The sequence below is a fragment of the Mus caroli genome, unplaced genomic scaffold (genome assembly GCF_978045245.1).
Source record: "Mus caroli unplaced genomic scaffold, Mus_caroli_1 scaffold_8, whole genome shotgun sequence".
Classification (NCBI taxonomy): Eukaryota; Metazoa; Chordata; class Mammalia; order Rodentia; family Muridae; genus Mus; species Mus caroli.
In genome coordinates this window covers 122,651,943-122,666,032 of record NW_028227263.1, presented here as the reverse complement: position 1 = coordinate 122,666,032, position 14,090 = coordinate 122,651,943, and the positions used below count along the sequence as shown (strand labels likewise).

Genomic DNA, 14,090 nt, shown 5'->3' with positions numbered 1-14,090 from the left:
AGAACTTCTTCAATGTAAAAGGTACTACAAGATATACTTCTATACAAGCTTACGTTCCTGAGCTGGATGTCAGATGAGCATCTTCATCCTGTGTCTCAGAAGGTGGGATTCTTGCAACCATAGGCTTCTTAGAATTCTCTTCTCCCTTCTTCAGTGTACATTGTCTTCTAAAGTCAATATGAATCATTAATTCCTTTTGAAGACTGAAGTTTAACTGAAATAGGTTAATATTTTGCTTGCATCAAAGAAATGTCTGTTTTCTGGATTTGCTCTTAGCAGAAAACAGCATTCAATGTAACATCTGTATGTGAGATGTTGATTTTATTTGGTAGATGAAGGCCTCTGTGCTCCTTTAGAAAAACATACAAACATGTAAAAAGAAGAGACTAAGCATCAGCTTGCAAAGGGAAAATAATGATTGTCTTAATAACTTTGGAGGGAAGATGGAGATGATGCAGGTAAGACTCTGTCACCTGAGTCTTTTTAAAACAAAAATTAAAACTGGGAAAAATATGAATAAATTAAACTCCTTAGCGAGTGGAGTTTTTCACATGGAGGCTAAATAGGTAAATATATGTTCCTCTGTGTAATAGAAACACAGGTGGATTTGTCAGAAATATTTTCTATTTTATAATGTGGATAAGGAGTATGAAAATTCCTCAAAAGCCAACAACTTAATTTTCTACATCTGAGTTCAGTTACAAAACCTTATTGATTATGTAATCACATATTTATTAACATACTCTTTGTTTTTAACATGTTATGATAATATGAGGAAATTGTATTAATTATTTTCAGGTGCATTTTCTTTTTATCATTAAGTTGTTTCATTGATTAAGATACATTCCATTTGCAGCCTCCTCTCTCTCCCAATTATATTGAATTCTGATGAAAAAATCTGATGGACTCTTTAATTTATCATTGATTAAGTGATTTTATTGATTAAGTTACATCCCATTTGCAGCATCCCCTCCTTCCTTGTATTGAACTCTGATGATGGAATCACATACACGAACGAGCCTCTTTCCTGTCTTTATCCATATGCAAAGCCCATGGTGTGTCAAAATCTGTATTATTGTGAAGGTTATTCACCTACTTGATCATAAAGATGTAGGTGCAATACAAAATGTATCTTGATGCAGGAGTTATTCAATAAGTAAAAAATATTATTCTGAGTTACTGCCCATGCATTGTTCTCCAGGCAAAGTTCCTGTATTGTGATAGAATAGTGTCTCACTTATCAAGAGAAGAAATTATCCCAAATCAATTGATGAGCTTGGACAATAGAACAGACTCCTGAGGATAGCAGTGTCCTGCCTAATCATCACTCCAGGGTTGAATAAAGCCCTCTCCATGTCTGCTCATGGTAAATCCCTGAAAACCACTGAGGAAGTGGCTCTTCAGATTCTCTTGCTTTGCCAGTTTGGGGTTGGGATTGTTGCCAATGTATTTCTCTTTGTCCATAATTTCTTTCCAATCCTGACTGGTTCTAAACAGAGGCCCAGACAGGTGATTTTAAGCCACATAGCTGTGGCCAATGCCTTGATTCTCTTCATCACTACATTTCCAAACAACATGATGGCTTTTGCTCCAAGAAGTCCTCAAAATGACCTCAAATGTAAATTGGAATTCTTCATCCGCATGGTGGCAAGAAGCACAGGCTTATGTTCCACCTGTGTCCTGAGTATCCATCAGTTTCTCACTCTTGTTCCTGTTAATAGAGGTAAACTTATACTCAGAGCAAGTGTCCCAAATTTGGTGAGTTATTCTTGTTACAGTTGTTGGCTCTTCAGTGTCTTAAATAACATCTACATTCCAATTAAGGTCACTGGTCCACAGATAACAGACAATAAAAATGACTCCAAAAGCAAGTTGTTCTGTTCCACTTCTGGATTCAGTGTAGGCATTATCTTCTTGCTGTATACCCATGATGCCACATTCATGAGCATCATGGTCTGGACCAGTGTCTCCATGGTACTTCTCCTCCATAGGCATCGCCAGCGAATGCAGCACATCCTCACTCCCAATCAGAACCCCAGAGGCCAAGCTGAGACCAGAGCAACCCATACTATCCTGATGCTGGTGGTCACATTTGTTAGCTTTTATCTTCTAAATTTTATTTGTATCATCTTTTACACCTTTTTTATATATTCTCACCAATTCCTGAGGCATTGCAGTGAAGTTCTGGCTGTAGGTTTCCCTACAATTTCTCCCTTACTGTTGATCTTCAGAGACTCTAAGGGTCCTTGTTCTGTGTTCTTCAACTGTTGAAAGCCAGAGTCACTAAAAATGCTGAGCACAGAAGACAGCTTTACTAACACCATTAAATACTTTATTTCATAAATATGTTTTGAAAATCTTGTGTGAACAAGGTATGGTGCTTACTGCTATAATTGTAACAGAGTAAGGTTACAATAATTTCTTGATGTGAAAATATTTCTGGTTGGAAAATGACTGAAACAGTGAATTATTCACCACCCTCCATTCTCTTGTATATAACTGCACTTTGCTGCAAGCTGCTCTAAAACAAGTGAAACCCATTTTTCCTAAAAAGTTTAATGTGTTTTAAGGTCCTGATCAAAATATTACTCTCTTCTCCTTTTAACTTAACACATTAACTTTAGATAACAACAGAATCCCTCCATAGTTCTACATCTGAACAAATAAGGATGTATTGTTATAACTAAATTTTTCAAAGATGAAATGTTTGTTAATATTTCATATATTACATTTAATTTCATTTTAGTTAGGAGAAATATGCTTTGCTATCTTGGACTACACTCTGGTGAAAGTCAACCATTGAACAGCATCACTTCATGCTCTCTCGAGAAGTGCAAGCTGCTCACTACATCAAGAGTAAAGAGAAAAGTAGGCAAAAGCAGCTCACGCTCAGGAGCCTTAAGAGGTTTAAAGTCTCAGGACCACGGAGGATACCAGGATCCACACTGGACATCTTCTCCTGAAAGGTCTTGGCAATGTCTTCACTCTGGGTCACGGTGAAATTGTTTTTCCAATCAGAAACACCTACACATATGATAGGAGAAAAGAGGTATCAGAACAATGTGGAGGCAAAGTTGTCACTCTGTCTGTCAGTGGCTTACTCAGTCAGAAAATTATTTTCTTAGATTAGAATCAAGCAGTAAACCTTATTTTTGCTACCAGAGAATGTCCAAAGGTGGCAGAGCTCACAGGATAAGTATCTGGAGTGGTTATAGCAGTCAGTATAATGAAACCCAAAATCTGACATGCTAATTACATCTGTGAGTAAAGTATTTTAGCATTTTTATGTGTTTTGGATGTGTATGTATTTATGGGGATTTCCCTCCCCTTAAGAAAAATAGGTGTACTTTTTGGATAGCATTGAAAATGTAATTGAGGAAAATACCTAATAAAAAAAAGAAAAAAAAAGAAAAATAGGTGTCACAGATTGGAAAAAAATCTTCACTAACCCCACATGCAATAGAAGGCTAATATGCTAAATATATAAAGAATTCAAGAAGCTAACCTCCAAAAACCCAAACACAACAATCAAAAATGGGGTATAGAACTAAAAAGAGAATTCACAAAAGGGAAATCTCAAATGACTGAGAAACACTTAAAGAAATGTTGAAAAGCCCTACTGGTCAGAGAAATGCTTAACAAAGGACAATGAGATTCCACCTTATACAAATCAGTGTGGCTAAGATCAAAACTCAGGAGACAAAACATGTTTGCAAAATGTGGAGAAAGAGAAACACTTCCCTATTGCTGGTGGGATTGCAAACTGGTACAACCACTCTAGAAATCAGTCTGGAGATTCCTCAGAAAACTGGAAATAGTCTGCCTGAAGACCCTGCTGTAATATTCTTTGGCTTATACCCAAAAGATGCTCTACCAATCCACATGGGCATGTGCCCAGTATGTTTATAGCAGAATTATCTGTGATAGCCAGAAGCTGGAAACAACCCAGATGTCTCACAACAGAAGAATGAATACAGAAAATGTGGTCCATTTACATAATGAAATATTATTCATCTGTTAAGAATGAGGAAAACATGAGTTTAACATGCAAATGGATGAAGTTACAAAATATCATCCTGAGTGAGGTAACCCAGACCCAAAAGGACATGCATGGTTTGCAGTCACTAATAAGTGTATATTAGCCAAAAAAGTACAGTATATCCAGGATATAATCCATAGAACTCAGTAAGTTTAACAATTAGAAGGGCACAAATGAGAATGTTTCAATCCCACTTGGGAGGGAGAAGAAAGAAATCACTGGAGGCAGAGTGAGGGAAGGACCTGTATGGCACGTGAGGGAGGGGAAAGGGGATCATGATCAGGTATTCAGGTGTGGGGAACAGGAGAGACCTGAGGGCCAGCAAAATGAATGCAATTATGCAACTTCAGGGAGTGGGGGTTGGCTGGACCCTCTAGAAGGAACCAGAGATCTGAGAGGTGAGAGACTCTCTGGACTCAAAGGGAAGGACTATAGATGAAATGCCCAACAGTGGGGAGAGGGAACTTGTATATTCCCCCTCCAGTACAAAGAAAGGGCATCAAGTGGAGGGATGGGTTTGCCAAATGATAAAAAATAAATAAATAAATAACAACTCTGACCTAGAATTGTTCCTGTCTAGAAGAACTTCAGGGACAATAATGGAAAAGAGACTGAGGGAAAGGAGGTACAGTGACCTGCCCAACTTGGGATCCATCTCAAGGGGTGTCTCCAAGGCTTGGCACTAGTATTGATGCTATTGTGTGCTTACAGACAGGAGCCTACCATTGCTGTCCTCTGAGAGGCTCAACAAGCAGCTGAGACTGGTGCAGATAATTATACACAACCAATGGACTGAAGTCAAGGACCCCAGTGGTTGAATTAGGGAAAGGTTAGAAGAAGCTGAGGAGGAGGACAACCCCATAGGAAAACAATCAGTCTCAACTAACACAGACCCCTGGCATCTCTCAGACACTGAGCCACCAACCAGGCAACAGATGCCAGCTGGATTGATCCTGTCTAAAAGAAATACACAGACAAAAATGGGAAGATATTGAAGAAAGGCATCTATCATGGCTGTGCTCTGAGAGGCTTTACCAGCAGCTGACTGAAACATACAAAGATACTTATACCTAACCATTGGACTGAAGTCATTGATCCCTATGGTTGAATTAGGGGAAGGATTAAAGATGAAGGACTGGGTGACCCCATAGGAAAACCAGCAGTGTCAACCAACCTGAACCCCAGGGAGTTCCTAGAGCCTTCCCACTAATCAAGAATCATACATAGGCTGGTTAGTGGCCCACAGCACATATATAGCAAAGGTCTGCTTCTTCTGGCCTCAGTGGGAGATATGCCTAATTCTTGAGAGGCCCCAGGAAAGGTGGAAGCATGTTGATGGGAGGACCCTCCAGGAGTTGAGAGGGAGAAGGAGTAGGATGAGCAGCAGTGGTAAAGGGGACTGGGAAGTGTGGCAATGGCTATAATGTAAATAAAAAAAGTAATTTAAAAATAATACTTAAAAATAATAGACGTCATACCCCTAGATCTGGAGTTACAAACAGAGGTAAGCCTACAAATACAGTTTCTACGAATTAAGTTCTGATCCTCTGTAAAAGTGGTTAAGGCTCTGACCTGCTGAGCCATACCAGCCCCAAACTGAGAAATTTATCTGACCCACTTGACACTCCATTTCCAATTTGAAGGAAAAAATCACTAGAAACAGGTATAGTGAAAGAGCTTGAAATAATTGAACAGGAAACGACAGTTTGCACATTCTATATTGAGGAATAGATTCACACTGAGTTAGAAAGTTATACTGAGGCTTCAAGTACCTTTTCACAGAATTGTACTAACATTAAAACTGACAAAACTAAAAAAAAATAAAAAATAAAAAATAAAACTGACAAAACTATAGCACCATATCTTGATGATAACATTGGCAATAATAAGAGACAGCAAGATAGCTCGACAGCTAAAGCACACATCACTTAGAATTAATTACCTGAGTTCTCACCCCAGGTTCTATACTCTGAAAAACAGTCTGGCAGTTCCTCAGAAAATTGGAAATACTTTTACCTGAGGGCCCAGAAATATCACTCTTGGGAATATACTCAAAAGATACCCCAACATATAGCAAGGACACATGCTCTACTATGTTCATAGCAGCCTTATTCATAAAGGCCAGAAGCTGGAAACAACCCAGATGTGGATACAGAAAATGTGCTACATTTAAACAATGGAGTACTATTCAGGTATTAAAAACAATAACTTCATGAAATTCACAGGCAAATGCATGGAACTAAAAAAATATCATCCTGTGAGAGGTAACGCAAAAGAACACTCATGGTATGTATTCACTGATATGTGGATTTTAGGCCAAAAGATTAGAATAGCCACAATATAACCCACAACCATATGCAGCTTAAGAAGAAGGAAGACCAAATTATAGATTCTTCAATCCTACATAGAACAGGGAACAAAATAATCACAGGAGCTAGAGGGACCTGGGAGGAAGAGAGGAGGGGTAGGGTAAAAGTGGGCAAGAACAGATCTTGGAAGGGACAGGAGAGAAGTGCAGAGGGTCAGAAAATGGAATAGAAGTGTATATCAGTGAGGGGTGAGAAAAGGGCTTAGATACTACAAAGGCCCAAAATCTAGGGAAAAGAGAGGATCCTGGGAACCTATGACTATGACGTTAGCTGAATTACCCAACAAAGGAGAGGTACAACCTATAGAGTCCAAGTCTGGCAGATAGACACAACACCCAGTTGAGAGATGGGGCCCACCCATCTCAAAAATTTTAACCCAGAAATGTTGCTGTCCAAAGAAAAGACAGGGACAAAAAATAAAACAGAGACTAAAGATAAGGCCATCCAGAGACTGTCCCATATAGGTACATCTCACCTGCAGAAACCAAACCACCACACTCTTGCTGCTGCCAAGAAGTGCTTGCTGACAGGAACATGATATGGCTGTTCCCTGAGAGGTTCTACCAGCACCTGACTAATACAGATGTAGATACTCATATCCAAATATTGGACTGATATTGGGGACCCAAATGGAAGAGGTAGGGGAAGCACTGAAGGAGCTGAAAGGGATTGCAACCCCATAAGAAGAATAATCTCAACTAACTGGACCATCCACAGCTCCCAAGGACTAAACCTCAACCAAAGAGTATACATGGAGGGTGCCAGGACTCCAGACACATATGTAGCAGAGGATGGCCTTATCTGACATCAATGGGAAGGGACAGAGACTTGATGACCTAGAGTAGAGGTCATTAACATGCTAGAGCAGTGAGGCAGGAGGAGGTGAGTGAGTGAAAGATCAACTTCATAGAAGCAAATATGAGGGAGGAGTGAGGACGTAGAATGGGGGTTTGCCGAGAGGTAACTAGGAAAGGGAATATCATTTGAAATATAGATGAATGAAATGATTAATAAAAATGTTTTTTAATTTAAAAAAATTTGGTACATCTACACAATGGAATACTATTCAGCTATTTAAAACCAAGAATTTTTCAGGCAAATGGATAGAACTTGAGAATATCATCTTGAGTTAGGTAACCCGGGCTAAAAGGACATTCAAGTTTTTCTTCCTTACTTTTTTTTCATACGGGGTTCTCAGTGTACATCTAGTTGTCATTGAACTGACTCTGTAGGCCAGGCTATCTGAATCAAAATCTACCTGCCTCTGCCTCCCTAGTGCTGGGACTAAATAAAGGCATGCAGAACCACAGCCCTGTGCCAAGTGATGTATATGTACAAACTCGACCTGTTTCAGTTTAACTCAGCAACGGTATATTCACAATTTCTCAGCCGTGGTACACTGAGAGGTGTGCATTCATATTCTCTCTGTCTCTCTCTCTGTCTCTCTCTCTCTCTCTTTCCCTCTCTGTCTCTCTCTCTGTCTCTCTCTCTCATTCTCTCTCTCTGTCTCTCTCTCTCTGTCTCTCTCTCTCTCTGTCTCTCTGTGTCTCTCTTTCCCTCTCTTTCCCTCTCTGTCTCTCTCTCCCTCTCTCTCCCTCTCTCTCTCTCTCTCTCTCTCTCTCTCTCTCTCTCTCTCTCTCTCTCTCTCTCTCTCTCTCTCTCTCTCTCTGAGTTGAATATTTACCTGAAAAGGAACTGTTTTTCACTATGGATGAATCCAATTCAGACTCTTTTCTGGATTCAAATGTTTGCCAGAAACAATACTTTGTGATTAACCCCTTTTGAGATCGTGTTTGGAAGACCTATACCTCCTAACTTAAGAGCTTTTCTGCTTAATGAAATCACTTCCAAATATGTTCTCGATTCTGTGGAGAATTTTGTCCATGGGCAAATGAAGCTTGGACATGGCTAAAGCCAATCTAAGAGGGTTCTGTTTAACCTATTCTTCATACTTGCCAGCCTGGGTACTGGGTGTGCATTAAAAGACATCAAAAGCAATTGTTGAAGTCACACCACATAGGACCATACAAAATTTCTCTGACTACTCTCACTGCTCTCAAACTTGACAGGATCAGTTATGTGGATTCATCATAGATGCTCCTCTGGTTGAACCACACCCAGACTCAGATACATCTTACTCAAATGTCAGGTACTCAAGAAAAAAGACAATCGTATAAAACTCAACTTACAATGCCTATATTTTTATGGGCAAATATTTAACTACTGGCTCTTCCTCCAAAAACAACTTTTACCAGCCTTGGAATTTGACCTGGGTCCTTAGTGATGCTTCCAATAGAGATGAGCTCAAATACCTGCACAAAGTTGAACCCAAAGGGACCTCGTTCCTCAATATAAATTTTTGACCCATAGTCACTCAGTTGATCTTGCAAACTTATAAAACATTGCCTAGGGCCCAAACATTAGGCCAAAACCTAGAGTAAAATATGTGTGTACTGACTACTGTTTCTATGGTGCATGGGATTGTGTGCACTAGAGATATTTTGGTGGGTAGCACCTATGAAGGACAACTTCACTCATGTAAACCAAGCTGAAAAATCAGGAGACCAAAAAGGATCTTTCTGTGGGCAAGAGCAATAAAAGCCTTGTAATGCTTTACTCAATCAGTTCACCCACAGAGAGAAGGCCACTTCAGGAAGGGAAATAGGATACTTGGGGTCTTAAGGTATATTACATTTGGATAGTACTATATCCAAGGACACTTTTACAATCCAACTCGTCAAAGAACCATGGATTCCTACTGTTAAAAGGGGGCAAATCTAGTTGGTGGCTTCATTTAGAACCCAACAAATCCATGTTCCAAAGCCTGCCATTTCTATAAGGCTTACCCTAAGCTGAATGACAGTATGCTCTCTGAAGTACAGACAGAAAACGATTTCCAGATTGATGAAGACCCAATGCTCATTGGCTTATTAAAATCCACCTATGTAGTCACAAATGTGACTGACAATGACGTTATTTCTGAATGTTAGTATGTCTAAATGTTAGTCCACTTTACTTTGATGACATTTCTTATAAAGCCTCAGTAACTGAATCTGCAGAAGCAATTGTAGACTACAACAAACAGGTCCTATTCAAATTACTTTGAACCCAGTTAAAGGACAAAGATAATGTGGAGGCTAAAAAGTACTCCAAGAATATTCCTGCCTTTTATACAGACTATTTCTTATGATTATCCAATATGTACTACTCAATCCATCCAGAAAACGCAGGGTCTACTGGCCTAACCCCATGCATCCAGATGGAAACACTTAAAGCTTCCCCTGATTTCTGTGTTGTGGTTCATCTGGTTTACATGGTGAGTTACCAATAGGGAAAAAAGTTCTCAACCACCTTGTTCTGGGCTATCATAAGATGCTTAAAAGAGAACCCATTACAAACATTGTTTTTGTCTACCCTCTTATGTTTCAGTATAATAGAGGTCAGAAAAACAGGGATCAAAGCCTTATTATTACAGTTTTCCCAGTACTGAAACTTACAAGAAGTCATTGATAGAGACTTGCCAAAGACTAGAAAAATCTGTTTCCTCCCTATCAAAATAGTTTTACAAAATGGAAGGGGCTTGAATCTACTCTTCCTGAAGCAAGGAGGGCTATATGTGGGACTTCCAGATAATGTTGTATGTATTCAGACTATATAGGGATTGTTAAAAATAAAAAAAAAACATGGCCAAATTAAGGAAAAGATTATAAACAGCTATAGAAGTCTTGAGGACAGTGTTAAAGTCTATTCAATGGGTGCCCCTAATTAACCAGCCTGTTAACCTCTTTAGCTGGCCCACTCATTATACTGCCTCTGTCACACATATTGGAATTACAGGATTACAGGTAAGGACACCATTCAGTGCCACCACTGAGTTTGGGACTCAAAAATAGTCTGTAAATCATGGATTTAAATCTAGATCATCATCTCTTGACCACCTAACACTTCTTCCTTACTTTCCCATTATATTAAAAGATTAGTAACCCTGCAGGTACCCAACTCCACCGACAGCCAATCAGGGTTCAGGTCAGTCCTTCAGTACCTTCAATCCTAACAAGCAGATACATGTCACAAACTTACTTTTTCCTTTATTTCAATGCCCCTCTTAGGCTGACAATAAATTCATCTTGTGGCAATTTGCTGTGATTAAAAGGCTTGTTGAGTATTTGCTGTAAAAGCACTGGAACCTGAGTTCAAATGCCCTGTAAAAGGGGGATAGTGGAGTATTTGAGAAATAAATAGCTTCCTGTTATGTGCTTTAGCATTTTGAAGAGAACTGGGGTTTGATTCCTGGTAACATCATGGCAGCAGATAACCATTTATGAGACCAGTTAAAGAGCATAAGAGCATATGATGCCATTTTCTTGTCTCTACAGGTACAACACACACACACACACACACACACACACACACACACACACACACACACACACACAAAGACCTGTCACATTTTAACAAGCTTTGTCATATTACTTGCATTTCTGGAAAATGCCTCCTGCCTTCTAGTGGAATTGTAAAGTCTCCTAAATTTGAGTGGTGTTTAAGGTCAGCAAAATCATAGAACTCAAGGACTAGAAAAAATTTGAGTAGCTACATTTTAATATCCTCTAGCCTGACTCCTCCCCTGCTCCTCTGTTCTGTCTTGTATTTTAGAGAGTCTCTTGTAGCCCATGCTGGCCTCTGGGTTGCTATGTAGCCAGGACTGACTTTGGTCTCCTGCTCCCAACTCTCAAGTGCTCTACTATGCCTTGTTTTATCTCCTTGATAACCTCTGAGGATAGGCTAGCTATCTTTCCAAACAGACTTTTTTACTTTTGGAAACCTGCTTAAACACTCTTCTAGTGAATGAAATTAAAACTAGGCTTGTTCACACAGTCCTTGATGCTGGGGAAGACTCCTAATTGGCCTGCTCACATGAAGACACCATATCCTGATTCATCCTAGAGGACCTGCTGCACTCAGATCAGTTGAGGACCTGCTGCACTCAGAGCAGTTGAGCAGTTGAGGATCTTATCTGCACACAGAGCAGTTAAGGATCAGCTGCATTAAGGGCAGTTGTACAACAGCTTGAAGGCTCCACTGAAGATCCAACAGTCTGAAAGCCTCCAAGGAGATCTACTGCAGCCAGGGAAACATATCAGCAGATTCTATACCACTATGAAGTGCCCCCCGTTGGAAGACCCCACAGGGGGTCTGATACAGCCATGGCCACAGGCCTACCCAGAAGATCTGAAGCAACACAGGGACAAAACAGACAGATTTAAGACAGTCACACAGAACAACAAACAACGGGGATATCCAGATGTCAATAGGCAAGCACAAGACCATAAACAACAGAAGCCAAAAATATGTGGGAATCATAAGAACACAGTTCTTCCACCACAGCAAGCCCTGAATACCCCAACAAACCCGAAAATCAGGAATCTGTCCTAAAATCCTATCTGATGAAGATAATAGAGTCCTTTAAGGAGGATATTGAAAACTCATCGAAGGAAATACAGGAAAACACAGGTAAGCAGTGGAAGAAATTGAATAAAGCGATCCAAGACCTAAAAGTGGAAGTAGAATATATAAAGAAAACTGGAAATAGATCTACCTGAAGACTCAGCTATACCACTTGTGAGCATATACCCAAAAGATACCACACCGTGCCACCGGAGCATGTGTTTCACTATGATCATATCAGCTTTATTTGTCATAGCCAGAAGCTGGAAACAAAACAGATGTCCCAGGACAGAAGAATGGATACAGAAAATGTGGTTCATTTACACAATGGAATATTACTCAGCTATTAAGAAAGAGGATATCCTGAGTTTTGCAAGCAAATGTATGTAACTAGGAAATATCTTCCTGAGTGAAGTAACTCAGACCCAAAAAGACATGCATTGTGTGTACTCACTAATGAGTGGATAATAGCCAAGGGGAAATAAAAGTACAGAATACACAAGATACAGTCCACAGAACTCAAAAGTTCAACAAGCTGAAGTGTCCAAATGAGTAAGCTTCAGTCCCATTTGGGAGAGAGAAGAAACCTATCACAAGCAGGGAGGAGGGGGGAGTCTGGGGGGGAGAGTGGATGCAGTGGAGGGGAGTGGTGGAGGAGAGGGGAACATGATCTGGTATTGGGTAAAGGAAAAGGACTGAAGCCCTGAGGACCAGCAGAAATAATATGAACAGGCAACCTCCAGAAATAGGAGGTTGAGGGACTCTCCAGAATGCAACAAAGATCTTGGAGGTGAGACACTCTCATGACCTTAGATGAAATGGCCAACAGTAGGGAGAGGGAAATTATAGAGCCCACTTCCATCAGTAACACAAAATATCAAATGAGGGATGGGGTTGCCATCCTACTGTCACAACTCTGACCCATAATTGTTCCTGTCTGAAAGAATTACAGGGATGGAAATGGAGAGGAGCCTGAGGAATAGAATGTCCAGCAACAGACCCAAAGTGGGGTCCAGCTCAAGGGGAGGTCCCAAGGCCTGACACTATTACTGAGGCTATGGAGTAGTCACAAAAAGGGACCTAGCATGACTGCCCTATGAAAGACCCAACAAGCTGCTGAAAAAATCAGATGCAGAGATTTGCACCCAAACAATGGACAGAAACAGCTGACCCCTCTTGTTGAATTAGGGAAGGCTGAAAGAAGATGAGGAGAAGGAAGACCAGCAGTCTCAATTATTCTGGACCTCTGAAATCTCTCAAACATTGGACCACCAAACAGGGAGCATACACTAACTGATAGGAGGTCCCAAACACACATACAGTAGAGGACTGCGTGGTCTGTGTCATTCAGAGATGATGCACCTAACCCTCGAGAGACTGGAGTCCCCAGGGAGCTTAGAGTCCAGGTGGGTTGTGGGTGGGGATATCCACATGGAGACAGGTGGGTGGGGAGGAGGTATGGGATATGGAACAATTAGAGGGTGGATGGGGGACAAAATATGGAACATAAAAACATGAATTAGTTAATAAAAAATACTAGGCTGGCCACTGCTTGTCTTCAGGCTCAGGGTTCGATGAGTGGGGAGGGGTCTCACTTCTTCCTTGTTACCTGAGACAGTTTCCCAAAAGTTAGCTTTGCACTGGGCCCTTCTGGAACTGGCTGCCCTCCTGGCTGTCGTTTGCATGTGATCACTGCTATGGGAAGGAGCCTAAGCTGAGATCAGAGCAGGTGACCTGTATGGTGAAACAAGAAATATCATGGATATCTGTATGGGGCAGATGGTAGATAATATGAGAAGACACAGCATAGATGGATAACTCAGATGCAAATTGAGTCCTATTATCCTGCAAAGTACTGGCGTAGGCCCTTTGAAGATGTATTATGATTATGCAGTGTGGTCTTCTTGTGGGACTCCTAACAATATTAATGGGAGTGTCTGACTCTTGCCCGACTTGGGGACCATTTTCCTCCTACTGGGTTGCATCCTCCAACCTTAATATTAAGTGAAGTGCATAACCTTATTGCAAAAGTGGATGCCATGTTTGGCTGAGTGCCTGCCTGTTTTTAAATGAAAAATGAGGAGTGGATCTGGGAAAAGGGGAGGTTGTAGGGTGGGGTTGAGATGGAAATCAGGAAGAGGCATGAAATAACACAACATTTGTCTGATCAGGGTTTATTTAAACCTGTTTGGCTCATCACAGTTAAAAAATACCAGAGTTGGCTATAGAGACGGCTC

The 14,090-nt window shown here is 40.6% G+C and overlaps 1 protein-coding gene across 2 annotated transcripts; it reads left to right on the top strand.

The window, feature by feature from the left end:
- Positions 1-1,314: 1,314 nt before the first annotated feature.
- On the top strand, positions 1,315-12,203 carry LOC147003420 (vomeronasal type-1 receptor 4-like). 2 transcript variants are annotated; one of them, XM_085840991.1, is made up of 2 exons: positions 1,354-2,210; positions 12,173-12,203. In XM_085840991.1, the coding sequence occupies exons 1-2, from the start codon at positions 1,354-1,356 to the stop codon at positions 12,201-12,203; spliced, it is 888 nt and encodes a 295-aa protein (XP_085697117.1). The 2 variants fall into 2 exon arrangements, with proteins under 2 accessions (XP_085697118.1, XP_085697117.1); XM_085840992.1 differs by lacking the exon at positions 12,173-12,203 and having other exon boundaries at positions 1,315-2,599.
- Positions 12,204-14,090: the final 1,887 nt, after the last annotated feature.